Source organism: Rhipicephalus sanguineus, chromosome 1, assembly GCF_013339695.2.
Source record: "Rhipicephalus sanguineus isolate Rsan-2018 chromosome 1, BIME_Rsan_1.4, whole genome shotgun sequence".
Lineage (NCBI taxonomy): Eukaryota > Metazoa > Arthropoda > Arachnida > Ixodida > Ixodidae > Rhipicephalus > Rhipicephalus sanguineus.
This window is the reverse complement of record NC_051176.1, coordinates 151,494,329-151,515,640: the sequence shown is the minus strand read 5'-3', so window position 1 is coordinate 151,515,640 and position 21,312 is coordinate 151,494,329. Positions and strand designations below refer to the sequence as shown.

At 47.0% G+C, this 21,312-nt stretch overlaps 1 protein-coding gene across 1 annotated transcript in view; it reads left to right on the top strand.

The window, feature by feature from the left end:
- Positions 1 to 21,312, top strand: part of LOC119400311 (lysosomal alpha-mannosidase) — a 462,470-nt gene that overhangs the window by 388,770 nt on the left and 52,388 nt on the right. The window contains exons 5-9 of the mRNA XM_037667342.2: positions 12,226 to 12,419; positions 12,875 to 12,980; positions 13,553 to 13,650; positions 15,625 to 15,678; positions 16,543 to 16,659. Coding sequence (XP_037523270.2) covers positions 12,226 to 12,419; positions 12,875 to 12,980; positions 13,553 to 13,650; positions 15,625 to 15,678; positions 16,543 to 16,659 — 569 coding nt within the window. The remainder of the gene's footprint in view (positions 1 to 12,225; positions 12,420 to 12,874; positions 12,981 to 13,552; positions 13,651 to 15,624; positions 15,679 to 16,542; positions 16,660 to 21,312) is intronic.

The window sequence follows — 21,312 nt, the reverse complement described above, 5'->3', positions numbered from 1 at the left end:
GTTTGCGGAGGAGCGAGTTAGTGCGAACGGATGCTATCCTTGCGCGCCACTAACGAGGTTCATTAGCGTCCGCATTACGAATGGGCGCGCCATGCAAATCGCGTTGAACCTGGGGGAAAGCAGCACGCCGCCTCGGCAACGTCCGTCGGCAACCGGTGTGCTGGGAACAGGGTAAAAGTTTGCTGTGCTCTCGGCGTTCTGGCATCGAGGAACTAAGGGTCCTCGTTACGGCCCGTGTACAGGCAGCCTAAACACATGAGCTACAAGTTGATTTTTCCCCTCCCATGTACTGGCTGACAATGACGCAAAGTCGGGGCCCGGGCAAACATTCACGGGCCCGAGACAAACATTATCTTCAAGCGCGTCCAAATTACCGAACAAGCCTTTAAATTGTGTTAATTACGATACGCATGCGGCAGAGCGCAGGCGTAATACACAGCGCTGAGGTAACACTACAGGTTTCACGATGCTGGAGAGCGGTCCCGTAACGAATTGCTCATTTGCGGTGGCAGTTTCGTCAGTGCGCGGAGGCTAGCTGGCTCGACAATTAAGGCGACAATGTCACTTCAGTAGTGAAAGCCTTCCGCTCATGTGGTTGCTGTTGCTCTGTAACTGGGCCACCTGTTTGAGTGAAGATTCTGCAGCGTTTCTACTCGTAACAAGAGAGAGAGAGAGAAAGTTCTTTATTGGAGAACAGATAATTCTGCCGCCATATATAAAGGCGCCCACATGCTACCCTATATAGGGAAGGGGATTGAGGATTCAGAACATGAGAATTCTGGCGGCGTATATAAAAGCGCCTACATGCTACCCTGTACAGGGGAAGGGGATTGATTGATTGATTGATTGATTGATTGATTGATTGATTGATTGATTGATTGATTGATTGATTGATTGATTGATTGATTGATTGATTGATTGATTGATTGATTGATTGATTGACATTTTGTGGTTGGCACACCTACTAACTCTCTCGATTTGTTGGGACACTCCTGAATTCTCACCATTCGTTCCTTTTGTACAGACACGGCCCCAACTCTTCTGAAAAACAGCCCTAACCGCTCTACAAAAAGAAAATAATGACAATAAACGACACTACTTCCAGAATTTTCTGGTCTTGAGGAAACCCAACACTTTGCCTGAGGGGCCGCGAGGCCCTCCTCTGTCCCCACCGATTCAAAGAGAGAAGGGCGCCTCTGGTTCTACCTTTAGTAAGTGTAGCAATGCCGCCGCGTTTGCATATATCCTTCGTTATTTACCGTTCGGCGTGCTACCTTTAATATCTCTGACGAAGTCCCGATGACACAGAGACAGGCGATTTTTTTCCGCGTAGTACTGTAGCGTACGCTTATCATACGGCTGCGGTTTTAGGCTCCGAAAGCCATACACAGTGTCTTCATGTAAGCGAAGTGTCGTACGCGCGAAAGTTTACTTTAGTTTTCGCAATAACAATCGCGCGGCGGAACGGTTTTTTTAGTTAACGTTGCTGCACTGCTTCAATAGTGTATTTCAGCAAGGCGTTCTATGATTGGGAAGGGGCGACAAGTCACGGTACATTGCGCACTTTGTCCCTTAATCACCCACACATGCACGCACGGTACAATTAATGGCAAGTAGGAGTATGATAGTCGCCGTCTGCAAACTTTACCGGAAATCATTCAGAGCTGTCGATGACATTGCTACCGCCCTGAGAAGCAATAAAGGAAAGCGTCCGCGCCCCGATCTCGTCCTCCGAGCGCTTCTCGTCGTGTCTCCCTAAATGTCCGTAAAGGCCCGAACACACGTACGCGTTGCAGCGCGTCAACGCGTGACTTTTTGACGCGGCATCGCGTCCTTTCCCTATGGGGAGAGAGGGCGCGCGGCTACGCGAAGCTGCGCACCCTCTCTCCCCATAGAAAGAGGGCGCGACGCCGCGTCAAAAAGTCACGCGTTGACGCGCTGCAACGCGTACGTGTGTTCGGGCCTTACGGGCGTGGACGGCAGTCAAACCCGTGACCTCGTGTTCGGCAGCCGAACACCATCTTATCAACCAACGAGGCGAGCGGTGTGAATTCGTGATGTTCATCGTCAATATAGACGCTCTCTGTGCGCACATGGCATGTCTGAGGCACTCTGCGAACCGAGGTGAGAGGCCCTCTTTCGTCAGCTTCTTACGACGCTCAAGGGCTGATTTCCGCAATGCGGAGCAGTACAAAAATGAAAGAAAGAAGAAAAAAAATAACATGATCCACAGCAGGCATTCGACGGAGCATGCGGAGAAGAGAAAAACAGCGGGGCTTTATTGCCTTTTGATTTGTGCGCACTCGTTCCGCTGGTGATACATGAAAGGCAATAAAGAAGACAAAAATAAAAAAGTAGGTATTAACTCGTATCCTATAAGTGCTCACGCTTCGGCTCCCTCTTAAACGCAACATTTCAACTCGCTTGAACGGCGGTGAGAGAGAAAGCCTGAGTGGAAAGGGTTGCAGGCCGGATGGCGCACCCACGCAACCGAGGCCGCATGCATGCCGAGCGCGCGATCGCCAGGGAGCGGGTGCATCCGAGCTTTCGCGCACCATTGTTGCTACGAGCGAAGACGCGGCTTCTCAACTCCGTTGTCGGGGCGCGTTGAAGGATGGTTTTCTGAAAGAACCACGTCCCATCTCTCAAGGAAGGATGGGGCGAAGCCGTGAAGCGGCGGAAATAAAAGGGCGGAGCGCGAAACCGGCGAGGCAGGCGCACGTTCGGTGGCGCGCGAACGCTGCGGGCCGCAGCGCTCCAGCTCTGAAGCGCGCCAACTGCGAGAACTCGTGCATCGAGCCGTTAACTTATGTGCACGACCGAGACAGTGTATATATACGCGTTCCCTTCCCGGGAAGCGGTTGTGTGTGCGCTCTTTTTTTTTATTTGATCACATTACTTGTTTATTTTCATCTTTTTTTCGTAGTACCACTCATCACACGATCTGTTTTTTTTTTTTTTTTTCGCGATAGCTGCTCCGCTCCGAGCCGCTTTCCTCTGTATCGGCCGCGATCGGTGCTGATGGGAGAAAGTCCTGAAGGGAGAGTGAGAACAACGACGCGACGGAAAAGCAAAATAATCTTCCTTCGCGCGAGCAGATAGCGCCGAAGAAAGAGAAAAAAAAAAAGGGGGGGGGGCTTCAGGAATAGAGGAGAGGACGAACGAAAATGTTTTTCTTCCTCTCTTCTCCTCTTGCGAACCATTGTTGTCTCAAGTAAAGCGAATCTGTCAGAAACTTATCTCCCATAGCACTGCCCCCCCCCCCCTCTTTTCTTTTTGTTGTCTGCTTTGTGTATGTTTTTTTCTGTGTTTGAAAAATAAAACGTTCCAGAAGCAAAAGGCGCTCGTGCTGTTATATGAAACGGCTGTGACATGCCTCCATTTGACTTGGGCTCGTTTGACATCTGAACTTCGTCTTTTCACGAAGTATCTTACACTTCGCGTCAAGCAGCCCAGTTAGTGGCAGTCGCTCTTGATGCACCAAGCCACTCGAGGTAGTGCAGTTTTATTATAAGCAGCCCTAAAAAGGCTGCTTATAAATCCTCGAACAAGGAACGTCTCTGGAGCCAACGTTTCGACAAAGGGACGAATTGTACAAGTCCCACCGTCGAAACGCTGGCTGGCTTCAACAACATTATTTCCTTGTTGAAAACGATCGTTCGACGTTAATTCGTCTGGTCGAGAGGAGACATAGGGGCCACTCGTATGCGAACAAGGCTTCCGTACGAAAGCCGAAACGTCTTTAATCATTTCTAAACCATTTCTTTTTGTGATCGGCATTTCTTGTGTTGTCTTTTTTTTTTGTTCATTATCATTTCCTTGTTCGGCAACGTTTAATCTTATCAAATATGCATTTTCCCGTGAACATCTGTCTTCTTCAGATTAAAGTTTGTTCGTTCGTTCGTGGCATCCTCGCGTGCGAAATCAGTAGCGAACACATCGACGGGCATGTTATTCCAACCAGAACTTACCTGGAGCAAATGCGGTGAAGGAACGCGGCTTCATTTCTGTGACCCTAATCATGCTTCCTAACTTCAATAGAACTTTTGTGTGCTGCAGGCTACAATCAAAGGGAGTAGCTTGAAAAAAACGTGATAAACGGGACACTTCTTACGACCTGAGGGACCTCTAAATTGCTTACAAACAAGTGGCGTGCGCGGCAAACTGTCAGCAGTTTCGGTGCCTGATACATACCGATATGCAGCACCTCGACCTGCCCATTACACCGCCAGTAGCATTGCTATCTTGGCGTCAAGGTCCAATGCAGCGAGAAATCTCCGCCACTCTCACGTGAGCTGACATCGGTCCAGTACGATTCAGTAGACTTAACAAACCAGCGCCTTTTTCCCTGGATCTCCATCTAAAGTCCTGCGTTCCGCACGGCTTACGACGGCCGGGAGGCAACTCTCATTTTTCGTCTACGGCTTAGAGTAGCATTTACTAATGGCCCACTCTTACGTCATGGGAATGGCCAGAAGTCCACAATGGGAAGTATGTGGGTGTAAAGAGACGATTGCGCACCTTCTTTGCGATTGTCGTCGCTTCACTGCACCAGGAAAGGCCCCAAACGCCGCGCTCGACAGGATTGACGACCGTCCCTTACGGAAACTAGAATTCTTGGAACGTGGTCTCAGGCGTCGCCGTCCGGAACAGCTCTGAAAGCGCTGGTGCGTTTTTTGAAAGCTACGGGACAGATTGAAAAACTATCGCGTGCGGACAGATTCTCTTACCTCATTTTTTTTTCTTTTCATTTTTGCTCAATTCTCTAGTGTAAAGTAGGCAAGCGGACTGTTAACTGATTCTTGTTTTTTCTCTGGCCAACTAAAAAACCATGGTAAATGCTGTGCTTCGTAATTCATTAAGTGCGCGTAATGAATGCTGACTGCATTTGTCAGGTGGAAACGCGTTTTAGTAACTGGAGCACAGCCTTACTGTTTGAAAAGGGGACACGAAAGTTGCGGCCCCAGTTTTTTGCGAAGCTACCTCGATGGCAACATTTCACACGCCGCAGCTAAGTTGGCGTGGCCAAGTTTGGCATGACATATTCGGGATCGCATTCATGTATGTCGCTTCGCTGGTTCCATTATCCTTGTTCAGCAGAACCATTGATGAATAAATAGTTGCAGCTGTGCATTCTTCGAAAGTGGTTGAGCATCAGAGGTCCCGCTTCCACCACATTTTTAAGGAGCGTGAGGTGAAATGTATAAAACTTTCCAAAAATCACATTATACACTCGTGTACGATCACGGAGACCCAGACGCTGTCGTACTTCGGGGAAAGGTAGGCAAAAAATGTTGAGAATCTGAAGCTCATCGAAAATGATAGATTCAGTCTCCCTCCTAAGTCTTATCATACAAGAGTTGTACCTAAGTCTCATTTACTAAGCACAGCTGAGAATTTCACGCTGCGCTCGTCAAGCGAGTCAACCAGCCTATATGGAAAGTGAGCAGTCAGTCTCGACACACCGTACCACTTGTTCATAGTGACCATACAGCGTATAACCAAAATGAAATGCCAGTGTCGAACAGTTAGTTAAAAACCACCCTGCTCTACATGGAGTTCGCATAAATGCTGCTAATCCTGCTTCCACTTACCTGCAAGATATTTAGCTCGCTCTTGTTATGTTTTTACGAGTCGATACAATACAGCCGTCATCACATTGCAAGCTACATAACTACATACGTTCGCTTTCATCTCCATTGCGACGGACAAATAAACTAAAATGATTTGCGTTAGTGTGAGCGAACGCCAACCTGTAATGGCGACGGCCATCTCACGCTGTTAGAATAGCTTGCGGAGGGTTCCCAAGCTTCGTTTGCGAACCCTCTGGTACTTGCCTGACCTTGCATATTGGGTGCTGGAAGTCTTGCCAAGTAGCTCTGACTGCTGACTTTAAAAAAAATGAACGATCTGCTTGATGGGAGAGATCGAACCATGACCCCCAGCTCCTATCATTAGGTCACAATCGCTTTCCGCCTCCCGTCCCTCTTTTTCTCTATTTTATGATATTTGCATGCAGTCGTGCATAAGGTATATCCATGCCTGCTGAAACGTACATCGCCGCATCTACAAGCACAAGCCAAACAGTATGCAGATAACAACCGTACACATACTTCTATCACGCTAAATCCAACTAGATGTCTGAGACGATCGTCGCGTGTATTACATTGTGCGCGGCCCGTCGTCACTATGATGACGACATTGTCAACGTTGTCATCGCCACCGTATACACGTGACATCAATGGACAAACGCCGCCGCATGAACGCGCAGCGCAAAATAGCGGTGCCACTGATGGTTACGATGAAAACAAAAGTCACGGGACGCATTCGTAGCCGAAAATCACTTCACGCATCTCATCGCATTCTGGCGCTGTAGCGCGTTTCTGCGACGACCGTGTCATGCCTTGTGAATCAAAGCGTTTTAATGATGAGCAAAACGTACACTTGCTCTGCAAGGTTTACCATGGTCCGAGACACGTTCGTCACACATTCCTCATCGAAATCTGCTGCGCATCGTAATGCGACATGTTACCTTTGCCGGCTCGTGAAAGCTTTGCGCGATGCCAGTTGCCACAGAGAGCGGGATCTGCATTTTTCGCGTGCTCTCTCTCTCTCACTTGACTTTCAGGCAGACACTTAAAGCTTACCAGATTATCGCTACGCATTCCGATAGGCTGCCACTGCTTTCCGCGTTCAGGTCAAAGTGATTGGAGGAACGGAAGTCTAGGGTCACGATGAACTCGAAACCATACAACCCATTTTAAGGGCGGATCACTTTTGGGGCCCGGCCTGCCGTATGCTGCCGTATGCTGTCGTCGTATGCTGTCATGGTATGCTGTCGTAGCTTGGCGTAATGCAGGCAAAACCACGAATAGCATAGCCATCTGTAGCATATTGAGCGCGCGCTCGCGCCAAGGAGAAGTTTTCTTCCTCTTGTTCTTCGAGCGCCTTGATGATGATAAGTGCGGGGCCCGGGCTGTCGTATGCTGTCGTCGCTTGGCGTAACGCAGGCAAAACGACGTATAAAAAAAAGGGAAGCAAGCGACAAATAGAAAGAGAAAGAAAGAAAGGAGAAAAATAGGAAGAAAAATTGAAAGAACATGAAAGAGAAAGAAATAGATAGAAAGAGGAAGAAATAAATAGAAATAAAGAGAGAGAAAAAGACAGAAAGAAACAGAAAAAGAGAAAAAGAAAGATATAACCCAAGACAAACAAAGAAGGCTGCGCAGCTCCGCACTTCCTTCAGGCTTGGCACCCCTAGTGCGAAGCTGCCGTAATTTTTTTCAGGTATGGAAGTCGTGCCGACCACGAACGCTTTGCCGAGGTGATTTTGTGTCGCCTTCCAATATCACGCACACCTGACCCAATATTTGTTATTGAGAGGAGAAGAGAAAGCGGAGCGTTAACAATGCAGAGAACCTAATCTGTCGATCCCATTTTGATAACGCGTCCCGCGTCTAAGAAAGACTGAACCATTCGTACTATCTATACAAAACGCTTAGACCTCCTCATCCATCCACATTTACACTTGTCAGAACATGCACTAGTTCCCCCAAAAACCATTTCCCCGAAAAACATTGTTGAATAAACTGTAAAGGGACGTTTCAACGCCATAGCGTTAGAAAGCCCGTGCCACGGAACATACGGTGTCGGTGGCGCCGGTTGCGAGCGAAAACTCGGCGTTGTCTGTGAGCGAAAAATCCCAACTAATGCAAAGAATAAAAGTCAGGGTTCGAACCCAAATAGAACTCAAGTATTCTGCGTGGCAGGCAAGCATTCTACCACGCAAGCTCACAGTTTGAAACTGATTCTGAAAAAGACCCTGTATACAGTAGTGATGTCGGGCAAGGTGTCACGTTAACAGATGTATGGCAGAAGCGTAGAATTGCAACAGGCGCCACACCATGCGAATTGCGTAACGACTGTGTGGTTTAAAGCTTCCCACCCATCATGGAGGGCTGACCTGTAATTCATTGGCTTATCATCAGCCACGGAATCAACAATGGGGGCAGCTGCATAAGTGCGCGCATCGTCTTACAGGCGCGTAGTGGGTACTTCGCAACTGTAATTACAGTAGGCGCAGTAGGAGAGTTCCCAACGGTTAATGTCTGGCGCACTGAAGTTCTTTCTCTTACAGCACGGTGGAGGTGTCCTCTGAGAAGCGAAGTATGGCAAGCGAATGAGAAAGCGATGCGAACGGGACATGGTAACGCTGTCGCGTTGCACTCCTAAAGGCGAAGCTTAAGCGTCCTCCATGTTTTTGTTCCTCTCATCCCATTCATTTGACATTTCACTGAGCACTACATCGTGCCTAGCGCATCATAGCATTTGTTGCTTTTTCTCGATTAAAAAACATAATTCACTCGGTAATCAAACAGTACATGCAGCACTCCGTCAGCTCCACGAATATGCCGCAGAAGCGCGACGAACGCCTTTCTAGGAGGCAGCGTGCAAGATGCGTGCACCGCCGTTTTACTCCGTACTACGCTTTCGCTCTTTGCCAGCTGCAAGTGATACGTGCGCTGGTCCTTTCAAAAGGCGCTGCGCTCGTGAGACAGCGCGCGGCCACCGTTTGCCCGCCGCTGCCGGTGAAGCGCTTCCAAGTTCCTATACAATCTAGCGTTACGTATGGCGACAGCCAAGGCGATCGTCCTTTCTTTCTGAGAGCTCGCGTGGTACGCAAACTCAAGTACCCCCCCCCCCCCTCGCAACAAGATTTGCTGGGAGAAATAAGGGAAGAGGATCTATTTATGCGTTCAAGCGTACAAATGGAAGCGACGAACGCGCCGTGTCCGCCTGTGTGCGCTGTGAATTCGGCGGAGGCCCTGGCATACTCTTGTCGAGTGCAAGAGAGAGAACGAGGCAGGCGAGACCCGAACCGCACTCGCGTTCCTCGGTTGATTGATTTACAAGTGCGGCGCAACCACACGTCGCCTTTGCGGTTTTCGCAGACCGCGCTGTATCCGCACGCCCGTTCCATCTCGACGACCCGCGTGGGAGCGCTTGCGACGCGAATGACCACTCAGCGGCCGCCATAAATCTGGACGACCGGCCGCCTGTAGACCGCGTACGTGCCACACCGAGACGAGGGGAAAATAAAGGCGCGCTCCTCCATGCAGATGTAGACGCAAGAAAAAGAGAAAGTGCGGTGAAACCGGCGCTACAGTAGACGCACCGCCGTTCTATGGAAGCACTGCGCACATGCGGTGCCGGTCGTATATCTGGCGCTGGCTCGCTGGTGCAGTGCTCTCACGAGCTCCACTGTTGTCGCTCTCGTGGGAAGAAGGAACGATCGTCGTTTGGCACAAGTTGGGGCCCGCTACACCCAGAAGACGCCGCCGCGAATGAACGGATTCCCGTGCGGCTCGCTCAGTAACCCTTTAAGGCGCAGATGAGCATATGAACGCCAGCATGAAGACGAAGCTCCATGCCATATATAGTTGTCACGCTCGATTTTTTGTGCCGCGAGTAGACGAGCGCTCATTTCGTTTAAGACTACGTAGCGTCGCCTTGACGCTGACGATCGTGACGCGAGCAGCTTATATCGTTCTTAAGAGACTTCGAGCGCGAACTAAGACAGGGACAAGAGTGAGGGAATGACACCAGCGCTATATGTATGTACCAACTTGCTCGTCTTTCGGTCTTACTTCAGTTTATTTCTAGTTCTGCGAGCTCTTTTTCTATGTCCCCTAACCTCGACAAATAGCGCTGGTGTCGTTTCCTCACTTTTGTCCCTTTCTTAGTTCGCGCTCGAAGTTTCTCTAGATGTATATGTACCAAATAGCTCGTCTTTCGGCCTTACTTCAGCTTATATGATTCCCTAGCGCTAAAGTCTGTACACGCATACGAACGGGCTGGCCTTCTTTGCTTAGCGTTGCGTCGAAGGATAGAAAAAAGAATTTTTTTCTGGTTCTTTGCACTTCCTCACCGCGAGGAAATTACTCTCCACATTGGCGCATATGTGTAGGAGACAGAAAAAAAAACGGATTGTGGAGTAGTAACTGCTTGTAAATACGGACACATACAATATGGAAGGATGAGCATGAAGTGTTAGCACTTTGTCAAGTTAAAAAAGAAAACTCAAACGGCGCGGCAGATGCAAATAATAAAAATGCCCGGGAAAGAGCCTGTGGGCGCGTGCCAACAGGCCATTTTATGACATTTAAGATAATGAACTGAAGCCTGTTATAAAATATAAACTATGTCTCGCGCATCTCGGGTATCTTTGCAGTGGAATCAGAATGCACAGTTTCACGTGACGTGAATAACTGCAAGGATAAATGTCTGGCGGCTTGAGCGCATACGTTGTATGTAGCGCACTCTGTAGACCTCACAGTAAACAATTTTCGGCTCCGCGAAACGGAACACATTAGGCAAGGGGTACAGCGCTGAGGGGCCGTACTTTTTTGTTGTTTCTTTCGAAGAAACATATAAACAAAAGATGAAAATCAAAAGCAAATTTTACGGCTGACCGCACTGTAACTGTTTAGCGGGAACTGCTGACACCGGTCCAGAGCAGTAGAGAACATGGGAGAGAGAGAGAGAGAGAGGCTATCCACGTATGTACAGAGGGGCGACTAGATCATATAAATAAACGGCGCATTTCTGTTTCGAGTAATGCTCACAGGACTTTATTACCTTCGGCACCTGCGTTATTGAAGTAAACATGTCAATGCACCGCAAAAATAGAAAAATAATCGGAATAGCAATTGCCTTCTACAAAAGGAACATCAAGCCCGCCCACTTGAATAGGGCAATAGAAAATAGGATAGAGACTAGCCTCCCATAAAGCAGCAAAGCAAAATAGGCGGTGGACTACTCTGCGCATTTGGTTCTCATAGATCGCAAAGGAGCACTTGCTGAAACGCCCTACACGCAATTTTCTGTTCTTTGACCGAACTGGGCTTACACCGCAGTGCACCGCTGTGAGAAGGTGAAGCCAGTTTTTCAGGCATTTCATCCCGCTGTTGTTTGTTTGTTTGTTTGTTTGTTTGTTTGTTTGTTTGTTTCCTCAAAATTATGACACTTAACCACTCTGGGAGATTGGCCAAGACTGCGTATCGTAACTTGCTTCATCCTCATCATCGTCGTCGTCGTTGCCCATCACGTGCGCTGAAATGCGCTGAAATGCAGTAGGTGTCGCTGTCATGTTTATCACAATTTTACCAGTGCGTAAGTCATAGGAAAGGTTCATGTTCTTTTCCCAACCACGATTCAGTCTCGCGTCCGCGGTTTGTGTGCTTTCGTGCCTTTGTACGACTGCATTTTCTGTTAATGACGTTACTGTAGCCTGCCGTCGTTGGTAGGTTAGCTATTGATGTATCGGGTTGCACCACCTTTAGAGTTACCCTCTACAATTCCCATTTTATATGAGAGCTCCTCCTGGCCGATATATATATATATATATATATATATATATATATATATATATATATATCGGTCAGGAGGATGAATGATTTGGTATAGAAGATCCTATCGCAAATATTTATTTCTTTAAAAAACTGAAAATATCGTTAAAGGTTATGCATGCTCTCGGGATAACGCCCAAATGCGAAAATTAATCAGCAATCAAACTCGAAGATCTTCGAAGAAGGGCCTCTCTGGCAAAGTTAAACGTCACAAAACTTCGTAAATTTGTTCCTAATAATTCCACTAAAAAGCAGTGATAATCTGTAGTGTAACTCAGATTTTCTTTCTTGTTGTTACGTCGATAAAAATGTTGGAAATTCCAGCGAAAACAAGTAGTATAGCGTTGACGGTGCTAATGCCGCATGAATTATTCATGTCTAAGGAGTCTCAGTATTAAACTGTGGCTCTCAGTCTTAGTCCAGCTGGCATTAGTCCAACTGTGGCTACACAGATTTTTCAAAATAAATCTCGCAGCAGGTACTCTTATCTTGGCTCAGAGGAGCCTTGTGTCGGTAAGGCAACTATGACAATTTCCTGCGACCCTGTGCAGCTCATAAATGTACGCATTACACAGCGTCGTGAATCGTTTCTACCGTTTTTTTTTTTTTTTTCGTGCGTCGATTGCTGACTTGAAAGGCTTAGCGAGTGCCTAGAACGGAGTAGGCTGCGGATGAGGGTTGAGTGACACCGGAAGTTCGGTCAGTCTTTCAGACTCTTGAACCATCCCATCCCACCGAGTGAAACGCCATTTGTATTGAAGTGCAGCTACGTTGACGTGCATTATTTGTGAAACTAGCGCGTTATACGGCGTCGCAGGTCGGCTGGAGTTTGCGGGTGGCGGCTGGTGCATGAACGACGAGGCGACCACGCACTACACTGCAACGGTGGATGAGATGTCGCTGGGACTACGCTGGCTCAACTCAACGTTCGGCAGATGCGGTCGCTCACGCGTCGCCTGGCAGATTGACCCCTTTGGACACGCACGCCAAGAGGCAGCACTGTTCGCACAGGTACGTGATCACGTGCACAGCCGCGTAGGCAGTCTGTGCAAGGATATGTATTGGTTGAGCCGTTGACGAATGTTTGGAACGCGCTGCGCGCGTGTAATGTTACACATCTCGTTGTTGCGGACCAACGCACGGCAATACAGGGACGGTGAGGAGCCAAGGAAGAAGCATGAACATTGAACTAAACAAGTATTCGAAATATACGCTCGTTGGAAGTTCACTTCATCTGTGTATCCCCCCACCCCCTTCCATTTTTTTTCTGCATTTCCCTTGCCCTCCCAAGATAGAGCTATCATATTCGGTTCTTTTCCAGAGGAGGTTCTTCAGAAGGAAGGTGCGGACTGTTTTACACAGGGCCAGTAGCAGTACCCGTTAGGCCTACACTCCCATCGCGATTTCAAAGTGCTTTTCTGTGGTTTCACTTTTGTCTTCTACACAACAGTCATTTCGTTTTCCAGATGGGCTTCGACGGCTTGTTCCTAGGTCGCATTCACCTCGATGACAAAGAGTGGCGACAGCACACCAAGCAGATGGAATTCCTCTGGAAAGCAGACAAGTACATTGGTACGATACCCATTTGTACTATACATTTGTCGAGCAAAAAGAAAAAAAAAAACATCACACCGACATTAAGAGTATTTCTGACGGCTGTACGACTGCGTAGAAAGTGAGACGTAGCTAGCGTCTCACTGCATGTTGCAGCGCCGCCGGCTGCGGTCGCACACGCACGCAAAACAAGTTTTCGTCATTGATAGCGCCTGACGTACTTATCCATGATGATTGAGTATTATAAGAAGGTCATATATATGAACAAAGTAAATTACGTTATTACATATTCATGCTTATATATGTGTGCAGTTTCCTAATCTTGGAAAACTCCAAGTGATTAAACCGTATATAACTACAATCAGTTTTCCTTTCATTGAGAGCAAAATCATTAAGTACCACACTTTGGCAGGTGCGCGGTAGCTTAGTATAGATAGCTGTGGCGCTCTGCCGCAGAACATGAAATCGCCTGTTCCTCCATCAGTCTGGATACTGAATTTAGATTGGTGCCCGATATAGAGTCCGTGTTATAAATTTTGACCTTTCTGTTTTCATGACGTACGAGTCATTTGCACCGTGGCCATTTGCAGGCGAGAAAGGAGACATATTCACGGGCATATTACCAAACGTGTACTGGCCACCGACGGGCTTCTGCTTCGACGTCTGGTGCGTGGACGAGACGCTGGACGTAAGTGAATCGCTCTGATTTTTAAAACTCGGCATTCTTTCAGGACGCCCTAAAGACAAGCGTTTAACGAGGCTTAACGAGTAAAGCGGGTCAGGAGTGTGTGAGCGACTCGTCTGTCGCGCAGTACAAATTTCTTTCGCGCTTGGTTATATAATTTCATGTTTGCTCATGTCTATTATTCGTTGTAACGGTGCGCCTGCGCAGTTTGTGGGTAGATATAACTTTGGTTCTGCCTTCAGTAAGATCACTTGCCAGTTTGTACCTGTGTTTGTCTTGCTTTCCGTCGCCCCTGTTCGTTGCGCTATTTACGATGAATTGAATGTCGAAATACCAAGTAGCCCAACGTTCAACTGCTTTTAAACAAGATGGCGGCTGAGCAATAATATCTGGGGTTTAACGTCCCAAAACCACGATAGAATATGATAGAGACGCCGTAGTGGAGGGCTCCGGAAATTTCGACCCCCTGGGGTTCTTTAATGTGCACCTAAATCTAAGTACACGGGTCTCAACGTTTTCGCCTCCATCGAAAATGCAGCCGCCGCGGCCGGGATTTGATCCCGCGACCTTCGGGTCAGCATTCGAGCGCCATAACCACTAGACCACCGTGGCGCCATAGCGGCTGAGCAGGAAACCTAAAAAAACTCTTCGAGAAGATTGCCGGATGACAGGAAGATGTGGTCATGATTATGCGCGCAATGTGAACTACGCCGAGTGCTTGACAAGTTTTAACGCGAAACTTTCTAGAAAACGAGCGATTTTGTGGGCACTTCTTTGCTTTCTCTTGTCGACGCGAGGCGGCGTATTGCAGACGTATTGCAGAACTCGGACGACTTGGGCTTGATGCTGTTTACGTATCAACGTAGACTGAATACGATGCCGTCCAGAATTGGAACACCGCCATTATACTGCAGTGCATGGTAATTTCACGCAAATTTAAATATAACCATGATGTAGGGTTCGACCCGATCTCTAAAAGTTATCGTCCAGTGGCAGTATCTTACAATACTATCGTATTACACCCTCCGAGCTTGAACACCTTTGCGTGGTTTTATCTCCCTTTTTTTTAATCTGTAGCGTCACGGCAAGAGCAAATATAGTGTCTTAGTACGCCGATGTGGATGATAACTGAAAGGCGAGCTGATTTGAGCAAGTACATTTTACAGCCTGGTAATGGACCTTTCCTAACTTGCATGAAACAGGTTCTGCAGACTATACAAAACTGTTTACTCGTTCTTTCATACGACAGCTCTTTCGATCTGTCCTGACTGTTTTCTGTTTTTTGCGCGTCTTCCAGGGATGCGCGCTCCTCACCCGTTGAAATTCTATCTTTCTTCTTGCGCAACTTAAAAATTGAAAGAAAAAAATGAGAGTCAGCGCTTCTGCTGCCTGAAGGATCGTTGTCCTGTGAAACCGCTTGGCCGTGGTTGAAGCTCAGTTTTCCTCACCGGTGCACTTATTGAGAAATGAGCAAGACATAATCTTGACTATAGGTACACTGCAAAGCTGCTATAGATTTTCGATGAAGTCTAAAATTTCAGCCGTCGTCAACCAGACTAGTAACGGCAAACTTTTGCGAGGGGGCACCGCATTGCAGACGAGCGAGATTGATCTCACGTTTCTGCCGTTTCTATAGAAGTTTTACCAAAGAGGGCCGGAGATAGCTGCTGCATTTCGAAACTTTACGTTTTTCTTTTCTTTTTTCTCTTTTCTCCATGATCATGCCACCGGAACGAGATCTATGAGTATCTTGTTTCAGCGGCAGTTCTTTATTCTGGTGAAATGTTTGAATGGTGCAGTTTTGTGTCGCAAGCTTGGCAACGCGATCCTGTTTAACTTTTGCGCGGCGAATCTTCTTCCGCCACTCATTTATGAAAAGCAGCAGGTATCGCTATAGAATACGGCACTCTTTTCAGCACTGAGTGTTCGGTGGTGCAACGTAGACTTCTTTTTTTATATATATTGATTTCATTCCAGGCATACAACGGACAAAGGAGGGCGAGAGAGTTTCTTCAGATCATCGCGAAACAGGTAAGCGGAGACTGTGCTATGGGCGAGGGCCGCGAAATCTCTAAATCTGTCCTGCAGTCAACGATTGTTCTAGCGCTTGCTGCTGGTCGATGACATAAAGAAAACAAACCTCACTACCATGTATTTAGGGGCATACAAAGCAACAGTCGATAGCTTTGAAGGAACTTATGATGCAACGTTTGTACAGGTTAAGTTAGGTTGCGCATTCAAACGATGCGAGTTAAATTACCACGAAATAATATAGAAAATGATAGGGTGTGATTTGCGTCATTAAAAAGAAAAACGATCGAATAATGGCAAAGAAACCAACAAGCTTGAATGCATTGTGCGCTACATTTCTCCATCCTCAGGAGCGGGCCGGTAGCCAGAAATTTTTTTCGGGGGGGCACTTGCTGAAAACCTTGACTATTTGAGAAGGACACCTACTTTAATGATGCATTTTTGGTAAAAACACCTACATCATCAAAATTTCAAGGAGGGGGGGCGGGCCCCTACCCCCCCCCCCCCCCCCCGGCTACGGGCCTGCTCAGGAGTATTCGTGCCTTTCTCGGCTTGCGCCTGCATGCAAGTGTTCACGCAATTGATCGGAATGCCGAATTTCTCAAGATATAACATCTACAGGTCAAGGGCGCACTACATCTCTTGAGTCACTCGCGCAACTGCACAATGCAGCCCTCAACATCGTCACGTGAACTTACGTAACAGAAAATAACTTTCTCGCACCTTTTCTGGTCGCGAATACTTCTACCTCACTTGTGCACTTCTTCGCCGCAATGCATGAGCTAAACATGCCCTGCAGGCTCAGTGTAGGAGAAGCACTGATGCTAAAATTGTCGCCATACTTTTTTTTCCCCTTCTGTCTAGATCAAGCACTACACTACAAATCACACCGTAGTGACCATGGGCATGGACTTCCACTACAGAGACGCTTCCAAGTGGTTTCGCAACCTCGACAGCCTCATCCATTACATCAATGCCGAGGTTAGTTCATTTTACTTGCGCCGCGTGTTCATTGGTATTACAGGGTCAGTGTCGAGCTCGAGAGATACTGTGCTACATGCAGCGACACATACGTGAAAGGCAGCTTAGAGCAAATCCGATAGAAAACTACCGGTACGCAGGTTTCCTCCATGTTTCGAGAGTACATATGAGGATATCAACGATCGACTTATTGGCACTCAGGCCCGAACTGTATACGCTCCATGATCTCTACAGATGTCGAAAACAGAAACATGTATCGAAGGCCTTCGAAGGAGAAGCGATGTTTCGACTTCAGGAGCGGAACAATTGCCATATCGTTCACAATTCGAGATGCGTTCAGAGAGAAGGGTTCAGTCAACAAAGCATCGGAGATAGCAGCCGATACAAGAGAGCTGCGCTTGTCGTCTTGCAGCGCACGCCGTCGCCGTCGATAAGAGTATTAAAACCAATTTGCCAAGCTAAGATCTTCTCAGTGTATTTGAGGTGCGAAAAAAAAAAATTGGGCAGTTTGTAGAGACTCATTATCGCCTTAAGCCGTGATGCCTAGAAACTACTGATGAAAGCAGAACACACGCAAGCGTATCCATTTTAAAGGCTGTTCACTGAGTTCAAGAAGGTGAATTGCAGTGAATTCTTGGAAGTGCTGGCAACGAGCTAGTATGTCACTGGACTCGCTATATATAGCTACATAATTTCTACAAAACTAGGATACGCTGCCATTCTATGAGAAGCCTCACCTCCGTCTACTCTGATGCCAGATTTAATGCATTCAAGCAAGAGGGACATCAGCACTATTAACCTTTTTACACTCTTTAGTCAAGTTCATGTCTGGGACTTGTCTTTCACCTTAAGTAATACTTCTAGTCACACATAAATAACACCATAATTATTACTGCATCTTACCACCTTATTAGAAGTTTTTATTTCTCAGGAACAGTTCAGGACTGCAATAAATCGTCCGAACATGTTATGCTCGCCGAATATTATCCAAAAACACTACACAATTCCTTAAACCGTTATTACCTATTATTTAATCATATACGAGAGCCATGCGAAAGTCTTTGGGCATCACATTTTTATTCTGTAATTTAATCAATACATTTGAAGTCGTATTTTGTTTCGTCCTTCCTATTTAGGCTTAGAATGCGGTATTTTATAAATAAATAAATAAATAAATAAATAAATAAATAAATAAATAAATAAATAAATAAATAAATAAATAAATAACATTTGTTGTACCACACAGGGTACGTTGTATCCGGACTTGACACTGTTGCAGCGACGATGAAGACATTTGCCATCTACTTTACTTTTATTTAAGGAGGGGGGGGGGGATGATTCGAGGTCAGAACAATAGCGATTGCTCCGGGCACGCCACACATTCGCTGCAGCTATAGAACAACAACTACACGAAATCGATCCGCGTCTACTTTCAAGTCTCACTCGTAAAACTGTTCAGCCTTTTGTCCTCGGAAAAAGCGCTGCAAAAACATTGAACGCATTCAAATACGTCAACCGAAGGACGCTGGCATGCTAAGCGAACACTCGGGTTCTGCACTGGGCGCTGCGAAAACAGCAGAGTGTGTAATATAATCGTAGCCCGTTTCTGTCATTCGATTTTATGCTCGCTTGTTTGCGAAAGTGAATTAGCAGTATGACGGTAACACGTGTGCCATGTATACTAGTCTTGCTGCGTTGCTTGAGGAAGCCCGCTTTTGACTGTCATGTGCCTGTGTACAAAGACCACGCATATTACGTCGTCTTTGTATTTTCCTCGTCCGTACGCCTGTTCATCTCGGACCGCACTGTGGCCTCGTGAGACTCGGTATTCGAGACTGTTTGGATGCGCAATGTGTAATGCAATCTAATTCGGGGGCTTACTGGCATCTCAAGCTTTCTCATCGCAGCTTTTGCCCTAGCCCCCGCCGTTGTTTGAATGTCAGCAACGGAAAGAAATAAAGAAAGTGTAGCTTCCCCTCACCTTTCGCCTCTACTATAGTGCTCCAGTGTGTCCAGGAACACTTCCTTAAGCGCATTGTGCTCTAAATTTTCTGACCCCCGGATATATCCTTCCGATAGCTGAGCAACTTACCTAAAGAAAAAAAAAAACAGGGATATAGAAGAAATGACAATATGCACATATCGTTTTGATACCCATCAGTGCCCGTTATGTTTTTTTTTTTATTATTATTATTCGTACATCATTTCTTTACCTCCCCACCATTTGGACCGACTGACCGATCAGGTATCTAACAACTACGGGACCGGATGTGTTTTAAAACCACCGGTGACGTAACACACACACACACACACACACACACACACACGCGCGCGCGCGCGCGCGCGCGCGCGTGCGCGCTCGACCTCACCGCAGCTCATGTCTACACCCAATTGACGTAATAAAGAAACGTTAAAAACGTTCTCAGAGCCGCATTTGAACTCTGGGTCTATAGTACCGTATATATCCCGATGTTCTAACCACTACGCTACAAGCGCATGCCTGTGGCGTTGAGACGCTTAGCACTTTTTCGACAACGCTGACAGGAATTTCCTTCGTTCAAACTAGCGTGTTGAGTCGCTTGGCGCGTTTTCGCAGCACTAACGGAGTGTGGTCGAGACATCGATGGGTGGTTTCTGCTGTATTAGGGGTGAAGCACCTTAGGGTCTCGGCGTGTCGGCGTGCATCTTGCATCGTCATCTGCTGTCGGGACGGTCGATTTGCTTGAGCGCAAGAGAGGGCGCCACCGCTTCAGCGCTCGCCGTGTCGCAAGAGAGCGAACGGCGCGCGTTCACTATGGAAACGCTCTTTCTGCGATGAACGCTGAACTACCAGCTCGTAAGGAACGAGAACGCGCACTCGCCCGCGAGAGACAACGCCGACGCAGGCAGCGTCTGCTAACGAGTTTCTTGATTGAAAAAAAACCGACTGCTCGCGCTGCACAACCGTTCACCGGCCACCCCGCATATATCGGCACTAGATCTTGACCTGCAATGTAGTGCCGGTAGGAGACTTCTCTTGTGCGTAGTTGAACAATAAAGATTCGCAGCGTGCACGTTAACTAAAAGTGGACTGCGGGTCTCTGTGTCTAATCTTTCTTCTGTCCTTCATTGCCCATTAGCAGTGATTTTGCTGTGGGAAACACTGGCGCACACTGCATGCTTCGCCCCTCCCCAATTTTTTTATTATTGTCTCAGAGAAGCTATAGCCGTGGGTATTATCAGGTGTAATATTATGTTTTTTTTTTCGAGATTTGTTACATAAGTCCACTTATTTTGCACCACCGATCACCATGCCACCCGGTTCAAAATATCGGCTGCTTCAGCACCGTCGAAAACGCGACATTTGAAATGTAGAGAGAGGCTCGAGCCCTGCATACGTTAAGCGTTTGTCGATCTACCGAATACAGGTCGGATCTCCGGCACCTGTGAACACTGGTGGGGGACATAATTTGTCAACATTCATTTCATTTTTCAATTTTTTTCTCATTCTGAGTCACCAATAGCTACTCAGTGATCCACTAAATAATAATGGAGATAACAAAGATGGACTGAAATGGATCGTCGCAGACTTTCTGGAATTAGGACGTGCGCGTTTCTATCAACTGCAAAAAGCGGTGTTTCTAAAATGTTATATTAGGCAGGGAACCTTTCTCCGCTCACTGCGCAATGCGCTATGTGCTCCTTTAACGTGCACCGGTCCGCCGCGGGGGTGTAGCGGTTACGGTGCTCAGCTGCTGACCCGAAGGTCACGGGTTCGATCCCGACCGCGGCGGTCGCAATTCTATGGAGGCGAAAGGCTAGAGGCCCGTGTATTTTACGATGTCAGTGCACGTTAAAGAACACCAGATGGTCAAAATTTCCGGAGCCCTCCACTACGGCGTGCCTCATAATCATATCGTGGTTTTGGCACGTAAAACCCCAGATATTATTATTATTATTATTATTATTATTATTATTATTATTATTATTATTATTATTATTATTATTATTATTATTATTTAACTGTGCACTTGAATTTATGCCTACACGAGTATTCTTGCATTTCGTCGCTATTGAAAGTTAGCCGCCGTGTCCATGAGTAGAAGGCGTGATACATACATACATACATACATACATACATACATACATACATACATACATACATACATACATACATACATACATACATACATACATACATACATACATACATACATACATACATACATACATACATACATACATACATACATACATACATACATACATAGGTCGGCAAAAAATTTGGAGCTCGCTCAGACTCACTCACGAAACATATCTTGGCCTAGGGCGTACTTGGACTCATACTCAGCGAAGTATTCCTCATCCGGACTCACTCATGCATGGACTGTCACGCATGCATGCCGTAAAGCTACACGCGCGAACGTGAAACATATTCGTGCACACGAACGCGTATACAAATGATTTCAGCTATGACAGCGGCCATGAGAAATGCATGCATGCATGCATTTCTCACGGCCGCTGTCATAGCTGAAATCATTTGTATGCGTGTTCGTGTGCACGAATATGACGGCCGCTGTCGTAACTGAAATCATTTGTATACGTGTTCGTGTGCACGAATATGTTTCATGTGCGCGCGTGTAGCTTTACGGCATGATGGAATAACTTCGCACC